General features: G+C 46.3%; 1 protein-coding gene across 1 annotated transcript; it reads right to left on the bottom strand.

The window, feature by feature from the left end:
* Positions 1-4,843: 4,843 nt before the first annotated feature.
* LOC139218266 (neuroglobin-like) lies at positions 4,844-9,267 on the bottom strand. Its single transcript, XM_070849830.1, has 5 exons — positions 9,095-9,267; positions 8,354-8,461; positions 7,592-7,712; positions 7,219-7,299; positions 4,844-4,918 (listed from the first exon to the last, which is right to left on the bottom strand). The coding sequence occupies exons 1-5, from the start codon at positions 9,265-9,267 to the stop codon at positions 4,844-4,846; spliced, it is 558 nt and encodes a 185-aa protein (XP_070705931.1).
* Between the last annotated feature and the right edge of the window lie 127 nt (positions 9,268-9,394).

Raw genomic sequence — 9,394 nt, 5'->3', positions numbered from 1 at the left:
TTTAGTTTCAGTGGGCAGAGACTTCCACAGTGTGGGGGCTCTAATAGCAAAAGCCCCCCCCACCCCCTGGACTCACCAGCAGGGCTCCACCTGCAGATCGCAGAGGACCAGAAGGTCACAAATGCTCAGTAAGCCTGTTTCAGGAAGTCGAGCAGCAGTGTTCTGAACTACCTGAGGACCGTTTACATCCACTCAGTCCACCATGTTTCTACAGGAGCCCAGGTGGAAGATGAAGAAGACAGAAGAGGAAGACCATGTTGTGTTGTGAGAAGTCTGAGAACCCAAACTTCAATGATTGTTTAGCTGAAGGCTGAGAGGGGTGAGCTGAGGGGGGTTGTAATCTGCAGCTTCACCACTAGACGGCACTAAATCCTACAGACTGGCCCTTTAAGTTAAGTAAAAGATCTATTTGTTCCAGCAGAGCAGCTTTCTAAGTAAAGTCACGCTCAGGCCATTGAAATGCTGAATGTCGAGCTGAACGTAAAGTACCGATGTGACCAGTGCGACTATGTCCTTTTGCAGTGCATTGTGGGACAGCAGTGTGCAGCCAGGAAGTGGGACAGGGCTCTGCGGGACTCAGGACTCACTGCTGGAAGCGGTGCCCCTCAGCTCGTCTGCTAAGGTTAATGTCTAAAGTTAATAAACTGCTCCAGGCTCGCTGTTGCAGATGTCGCCCACAAACACTGAACCATTCTGACGCTCAGTCTGTGACCTGATTGGTCAGTTTGTTCTCCAGCTTTGGTTTTATTTTACGACATTTCAGTGGCAGAAGTTAGTGCCAGAAAATTAAGAGCAGATTCAGATTCCACAAACTAACGTATTCCGTGAAGACAAAGAAGGTGGAGACATTTTTACCAGATAAAGACGTCGTGGTCGTGACGTGTCTCTCAGATGCTGTAACCACGAGGTGCCACTTCCTGACGATTAGAAGAAGTGTGTTTTCTACTGTATAAAATACAACTGTAACTTCGCCACGTGACACATCGCAGTGACGAGCTGCTGACGTTCACTTGATAGCTACCCCATGTTCTTCAGCCTGAACGGACCAGCCAGAGCAGGCTGAACGGAGGATCCTTTGTCTGACGGCTAAATCCCATGTGTGTCGTGTCCAGATGTCGGCGCCGATGGCGTCTGTCTAGCTAATGTTTGTGATCCTACCGGAAGCAGCTCGGCGCTTCGCTGAAGATACCCACCTGCGCAGTTTTAACGTCAGTGCAGACTCAATGCGTCCAGGCGGCAGGAAGTCAGACACAGGAACAGGAAGAGAATCTGCTCTAAATAAAAGGCCCCCTGCAGACTGTCAGTGGTATATTATATCCAGCAGCACATCAGTGTTATTCTCTAATGGGGGGGCACCAGGCCAGACGTCAGCCGCTCAGAGGGTTTTTAACACCATGGACGACCAGAGGTTCATCTTGGATGGAGAAACACTGACTGTCTGTAGCTGCAGCACAACAAAGCAGGAAGTACATCCAAGAGACACATTTAAAGCAGCAGAAGAAGAAACGCAGCCTGTTTGATCCTGTTAGAAACACATTTAAAGCAGCAGAACAAGAAATGCAGCCTGTTGAATCCTGTTAGAAGCACAAAACTCAAAGAACAATCAGAGCCAGTCGACTCTCAGCCCGGCAGAACGCTCCCCTTAAACGCTCCCGGCGAAGCAGCTGCAGAGCGGCGGATGTGGATGTCGGACTTGGGGGCTAGTTTTGGTTAAATGTGGATTGTCTGCACCATGCGAATGTAACTCCCCCACAGCTGGTCCAGCGTAACACATGAGGAGGCCTTAGTGAACTGTAGACACGACTCTAAAGAGTCGCCCCGTCAGTAACCTGATGTTTTTACTGTTGGAGCCACTGAACTGTGGAGCAGACTGTAACATGACAAACACTGAAACTTTTTCTGGAGCTTTCACCCACATCTCACAGTCTTCAGAGGTGTCTGTGAGCAGAGGCGACCGCCCTCGCTGTCACGCCCGTCGCCATGACAACACTGCTCTGTTCACTGAGGAGGACTGTGATGTTGAAAGCTCAGGAAAAAGCGCAGAGATGGAAGGTGAGTTAAGATTATTTAGTTAGAAAGGTCAGTAACGGACGTCGGCACTCGTTAGCATCAATATTTAATTTCTTGTAAAAACTTGTAAACGTGCTTATAACCTCTTTAGATCAACGTCCACCACCGGCTTAGAGTGTACATGAATAAAGTATTTAGAGTTTTACCTGGAGAGTGTGTGTGTGTGTGTTTGTGTGTGTGTGTGTGTGTGTGTGTGTGTGTGTGTTGAGCTGAGCTTTGTGTTTCACACTGAATTTAACGGTTTTATTCAGATGGACGTCAGTTTCAAGTCAGTGGGTCCACCACAGAGATGGGTTCAGGACATGGTTAGCCTAGCTTAGCACAAAGACTGGAAGCAAAGGCAAACTGTTAGCCTAGCTTAGCACAAAGACTGGAAGCAAAGACAAACTGTTAGCCTGGTTCCATTAGAAGAGAGAAAATCCACCTTCCAACAGCTTCAAGTCAGACTTGTTGGATCCTGTTAACTAATGAGCTAGAGACAAGAAATTAATTCAGTGACAATGGTTGCCTTTAGCTTTAGCAATTTTGTTGGCTAATTCTGTCAGCCTGTGAAGCTAACAGCTAAGTCAGATATTGAAACTGTCATCATTACCGCTCCAATGCTAACCGCTAACTGCTAACACGACAATGGCTCCTTTTTACGTTTGTGTGGCTATACCTATTTAGTAAACAACATGTAGATCTGAATCTGACTGATTTTCTCTTTTCTTAATGGAATCAGGCCAGCAGTTTCCCTGTTTCCATTCTTTTGTGCTAAGCTAGGCTAACAGTTCCCCCCTGGTTCCTATCTTTGTGCTAAGCTAGGCTAACCACACCCTGGCCCCTTCTCTGTGGTTGACACACAGAGAGACAATATGAGGGTCTCACTGGACAGATGCTGTAAAGGGTTTAGCCAGAGAAACAGGATATTTTAGACTTTTATTTTGTAAAGTGCATGTTTCCTGTAGCTTTAGGTAGGTGAGAGTTTGATGCTAGTTCACCAAATGTGCACTTTTTCCTTTGACAAACACCTGGTGAAAGCAGGTGGAGCTGAGATTCTTTGGGCTTTTATTTTGACAGTCATGGTGTTTTCGTGCTCTGCAGCCAATGAGAATGTACCGATTCATCACCTGCCCACAACATGAACCTGATTGGCCGTTGCTGTGATTATGTCACTGCATGCAGCAGATGAGCTGAAAACAGCCACACAGGCGAATAACTGTTCAAATCTTTTTTATGCCTCGATCATGTAACCGTCCAGCAGACGGCGCCATGTCCCTGACGGGGTCGAACCCCCCCGACAAGTTTAATCAGCTGATTTACAGACATCTGGACTCTCATGTGTTCATCTCCAACAGGATTTCTTTGTATCACCATGTCATTTGTAATAAACCGGTTTCATTCACCCTGACGGCTCCTGACCTTTAATCTGGACCACACAGACGATCCACATCAGTGTTTCCACGGTTACTGTTACCGACCTTCAGATGCAACAGTCGAAGCCTTAAAAGGAGATTAAAGCACAAGGAGTCTATCTGGTTTTCTGACTAAACCTTAAAAAACTCATTTAGATTTTGGTCAAAAGCCTGAAACTAAACACGTTGGGAGACGAGTTGATCGACTGAAAAGCTCAGACTTTATTCAACAGCAGTCATTTCAAAATAAAAGCTCACAGTAGAACACATATGGAGAGAAATATTCAAACCTAATAATTAACTACCAAAGTTTTCTAATTGAACAAAAAATGCACAACGGCGGGACAATCAGGGCTGAACAGTGAAGCCGATGCTGAAGAGCCTTAAAGCTGCTTCCTCTCTAGTGTCCAGCAGGGGGCGACTCCACTGGCTCCAAACAGAAGTCTGATTGGATGGAAGTCAATGAGGAAATGAGGAGACTTCTCTCCTGATTTATCAGCTCAGTGAACAGTTTCTGCTCTCAGTCTCTAGTTTACTGTCTTCTTCAGCACAGCAGGACGTTCATGTAGTCAATGATGGTCCATTTAGAGGAAGGGGTCCTGACTAAACCTGACCAATCAGAGGAGGGTCCTGACTAAACCTGACCAATCAGAGGAGGGTCCTGTCTGAACCTGACCAAACAGAGGAGGGTCCTGACTAAACCTGACCAATCAGAGGAGGGTCCTGACTGAACCTGACCAATCAGAGGAGGGTCCTGACTGAACCTGACCAATCAGAGGAGGGTCCTGTCTAAACCTGACCAATCAGAGGAGGGTCCTGTCTGAACCTGACCAATCAGAGGAGGGTCCTGTCTAAACCTGACCAATCAGAGGAGGGTCCTGTCTGAACCTGACCAATCAGAGGAGGGTCCTGACTAAACCTGACCAATCAGAGGAGGGTCCTGACTGAACCTGACCAATCAGAGGAGGGTCCTGTCTGAACCTGACCAATCAGAGGAGGGTCCATAAAGCTCAAAGCATCACACAATGATTTCAAGACATTAAAGTCATTCATTTACAACAAATGAAGTCACAAATGTGCAAGAAAATCCTCTGAGATTAAAATCACAAATTTAGGAGAGAAAATCTCAGGAAAGGAGTTTTTTGTCATTGATCCGTTATTGTCACATTACAGATTCAGTGATGAGGAAATAATCAGATTTTAGCCCAGAAACACTGTTTTTCTGAGGTTTTTTCTCCAGTGTTCGTTTTTAAAACTAAATTTAAGACATAAATCTTAATAATTCACATTTTTCTTAGAATTAACTCCTAATTATTATTTGCCTACAATGACGTGATGCTCTGTCGTAAAAATGACAGATTGAAAGGGACAGACTGGTTTCAGGTGTGTCTCCGGCTCCTGTCCTCCTGCTGGAAGCCTTTCCTCATGGTGCTGCTGATGTACAGGAACAAGGTCTGAAACAAAGGAATGTGGAGGACCTCAAAGCTGAGACCAAAACACTCTGTTAAAGGGCCACTCCCCTGTTTCACCCCTGGTCCTCTGTGTCCACATCCTGGTGTGTGAGTGACTGGTAGGTAGTAAAAGTGTTGGAACTGGTCCAGTAGATCACCTCAGCCAGCAGACACCAAACGGCTGCAATGGCTGCAACGTGATCCTTTGGGACAACTGCACCTGATCACAGTAGGTCCACTAGAAGAGCTTGTTTGATCCACTGACAGGCTCAGAGTGTTATTCTAAGTATGTGACAGCATCATGGAAAGGATCCCTACAGAGAGAGACCTGGAAGATCCTTTTGGTTTAACCACAAACAGCACACACACCAGACTACATTCACTGCTGCTGCTCTAAACTCCCTGCTGTTTTGCAGCTGAGCCAATCTACTGGACCAGTTCCAAAAGTTTTCTTACCTACTAGTAATTTCAAACTAAAACATATAAAAAGAAAGCCCAGGTGTAAAAATGCAGAATAATTCATTAAATCTGATGCACCTCAGGACTCAATTTTACAACCCTTCATGTTCCCAACTACATAAATCTGTGACATCTGTATTCTCTTTGTCCTCACTGTCATTTGTAATAATAATAGTTACGGACTACTGTTGGCCTATATGTATTTTATTGTCACTAAATCTCATGTCCAACTGCATCCATCTCTCTCACTGTCTTTCTGACTTCCTGTCTGAGACTCTCAGCCAACTGGTTCCTATTGAGGAAGCAGCTCAAACGTTATAGTTCAATGTTTAAACAGCCGCTTGCTGTAGTGTTTTTATCAAGCAAACACAAATAGTGCCTTTGTTGGGGACTATTTTCAGCGGTGGGTGAATCCACATCATGTCTAGGATGTCATGCATCAGCTCTGTCCTCTGAGGACAGCAGAAATGGTTCATGTTTAACAGGAAGTCATTTGTGTTGGTGACAGAGCTTCAGGGGTTGATGCACCATCGAGCAGATCCAGCAGGGGGGGCTATGAGCGCTCTGTCAGACCTCAGGAGGACTGATGGAGGACCGAGACGTCCATCTGATTCTGGACCACAGAGGACATCAGACGCCTCTTTAATGAAAAAATCCACACAATCCACCAGCACCTTGGTACCAATCCCACTGCCAGTGACTCTTCTGAATGTCTCCCACCCATTCACTCCTTTTCCTCCTTCCTGCTCCCCACCACCTTGGAAATATCAGACCTCATCCGCAAATCCAAGCCATCCACCTGCCGCTGGACCCCCTCCCCACAGTGCTGGTCACACCTGAAGTGACAGTGACACCGAGCTCTACCTCTCCAGCAAACCCTCTTCCAACTTCCCACCCTCCTCCCTCACCGACTGCTTAGCAGAAATCAAATCCTGGTTCACCTCAAATTTCCTCAAATTAAACAGTAATAAAACTGAGGTTCTCCTCCTTGGCTCTAAATCAACACTATCCAAATCTGACCATCGACAACTGCTCTGTTTCCCCTTCCCCTCAGGTTAAGAGTCTGGGTGTCATCCTCGACAGTATCTTTTCAATCCCACATCAATAACATTACCCGGTCTGCATACTTCCATCTACGTAACATCAATCGCCTCCGCCCCTCCCTCAGCCCCCACACCACTGCTATCCTTGTTCACAGCCTTGTCACTTCTCGCCTGGATTACTGTAACTCCCTCCTCTTTGGTCTCACTCACAAATCACTCCATAAGCTTCAACTGGTCCAGAATTCAGCTGCCCGTATCATCACCTGAACCCCCCCCATCCACCACATCACCCCCGTCCTGCAGCAGCTCCACTGGCTCCCGGTCAAGTACCGCATCAACTTCAAAATCCTTCTGACAACATTCAAAGCCATCCATAATCTTGCCCCTCCATCCCTGTCGGACCTCATCCATGTTGCCACGCCCTCCCGTACCCTCCGCTCTTCTTCCTCCATCCACCTGACTGTCCCCTCTGCCCGTCAGCAGAGCTTTCAGCCGCTCTGCTCCCCGGCTCTGGAACTCACTACCACCCGATCTAAAAAATATTGACTCATTTTCCTTATTCAAATCTACACTCAAAACCCACCTGTTCTGGATCGCTTTCTCACTATGATTTTAATTGCATTGTCAACCTGTTTTTATATTGTGTAAACATATTTAATATTGTGTGAATTTTCTATGTTTTGTTGTTTTACTGTCTTCTTGTACGGCGACCTTGAGTGCCAGAGAGGCGCCTCTAAATAAAATGTATTATTATTATTATTACAAATTTAATTCAGTTTGTTGCTGGGCGACTCTGTTTACCTTCCAGGCCTCCTCCAAATCTGAATTCCAGCGCTCTTTCAGGATTGGCTGGACAGCTCGAATAAACTCCGCCCCCACAAACTGCAGAAAGAAGACAAAAACCTGTTTCACCTCCAAACTCAAAAACCAAACTCCTTCAAATGAGATAAATGAGACAGAAAGTCAGAGAATGCAAGAGAACAAGAAGCTATGACAAGCTAACACAGCCATCCAGGCAGTTAGAGCGCTAACAACAGAGCTAACTAACAACAGAGCCTTAGTATTTTGGCGGGGCGTTGTACAGGTACACTGACTTTGTAGTATTTTGGCGGGGCGTTGTACAGGTACACTGACTTTGTAGTATTTTGGCAGGGCGTTGTACAGGTACACTGACTTTGTAGTATTTTGGCGGGGCGTTGTACAGGTAGTGCTTCCTGCCCAGTTCCAGGATCAGCTGGTCCAAATGCTCCTCCTTGTCAATTCTGGCAACCGTCTTCTCGATGAAGGACATGATCCTGCAAAGACCAGAGGACACTGTGTGTGTTACCTGTACAGGTGTGTGTGTATATGTGTGTGTTACCTGTACAGGTGTGTGTGTATATGTGTGTGTTACCTGTACAGGTGTGTGTGTAAATGTGTGTGTGTTACCTGTACAGGTGTGTGTGTATATGTGTGTGTTACCTGTACAGGTGTGTGTGTATATGTGTGTGTTACCTGTACAGGTGTGTGTGTAAATGTGTGTGTGTTACCTGTACAGCTGTGTGTGTTACCTGTACAGGTGTGTGTGTATATGTGTGTGTGTTACCTGTACAGGTGTGTGTGTTACCTGTACAAGTGTGTGTGTATATGTGTGTGTGTTACCTGTACACGTGTGTGTGGTACCTGTACAGGTGTGTGTGTATATGTGTGTGTGTTACCTGTACACGTGTGTGTGGTACCTGTACAGGTGTGTGTGTATATGTGTGTGTGTTACCTGTACACGTGTGTGTGGTACCTGTACAGGTGTGTGTGTATATGTGTGTGTTACCTGTACAGGTGTGTGTGTATATGTGTGTGTTACCTGTACAGGTGTGTGTGTATATGTGTGTGTTACCTGTACAGGTGTGTGTGGTACCTGTACAGGTGTGTGTGGTACCTGTACAGGTGTGTGTGGTACCTGAGGCCGTGGGCTCTCAGCTCTCTGTTTCTCCTCAGAGTCTCCAGATCGTCGATATCTCTGAACATGAAGAAGACGTCTTTACACTCCGGATGGGTCTCAAACAACCTGAGGAGGAGGATGAAGAAGAGGAAGAGGAGGAGGATGAAGAGGAGGAGTTTATCTTGACTGTGATCTTCCTCTGAAGGTCATCCTCATTAGTTCTTCATCACGCTGACATCAGAGCAGCCTCATTACCCACAATCCCTCTGTGCACAGCCAGAGGTCAGCAGGCTGGTGATGAAGAACTGTCAGTGAGGATGAGGAGGATGAAGAGTGGGGCTCTTATTGTGAAGGTCTCCCTGTGTGAAGATGAACTGATTGATTAACTGATGAAGAGTACATCCTGTATTGGTTTGTATTGATGACTGGTTAATAATAGTCATTGATCACCAATAATCCATCAATAACAAGTTACTCAGATCAGAGGCTAAAGTCATTGATTAACGCTAAGGTGGTCACTTCCTGGTCATTATTGATGATTGATTATTGGTTCTTTATTGATGAGCTTCATATTGCCCACAGTTGATCAGAGGATTATTGATCATATATCAGAAGTTTAAGCTGTGAGGCTGATTGTTGATCCTGTTTGTATCTTCATCACTTCATCATCCTCATTGTGACCCTGCTGACACCATGTGATTATTGATTATGGATATATTGATTATCTCTTTCATCAATAATGATAATGGACCTACTCACCTGACGAACACGATGACCCCCACCCTGCTGATGTCCTCCCGGATTTCCCTCCAGCTCTGTCGGATCACCTGACGGCTCTCCGCGCTCACTCTCACCTGGACCGCATCCTCCTCCTCCTCCTCTTCATCACCGCCGGGTCGCCCGGAGCTCCAAACCGACAAAGAGCAGCCCATCGCTGCCGCAAAGCACCGCGAAGCACCACAGTGAACAGAACTGCAGAGCCTCCGAGGATCCACCACCGCTTCACGAGTCCTGATCAGATCAGAGCTGCTTTAAACCAACACTCACACTCACACACAC

Source organism: Pempheris klunzingeri, chromosome 18 (assembly GCF_042242105.1).
Source record: "Pempheris klunzingeri isolate RE-2024b chromosome 18, fPemKlu1.hap1, whole genome shotgun sequence".
NCBI lineage: Eukaryota > Metazoa > Chordata > Actinopteri > Acropomatiformes > Pempheridae > Pempheris > Pempheris klunzingeri.
The sequence above is the reverse complement of the archived record's forward strand: the minus strand, read 5'-3'. Positions and strand labels throughout refer to the sequence as shown.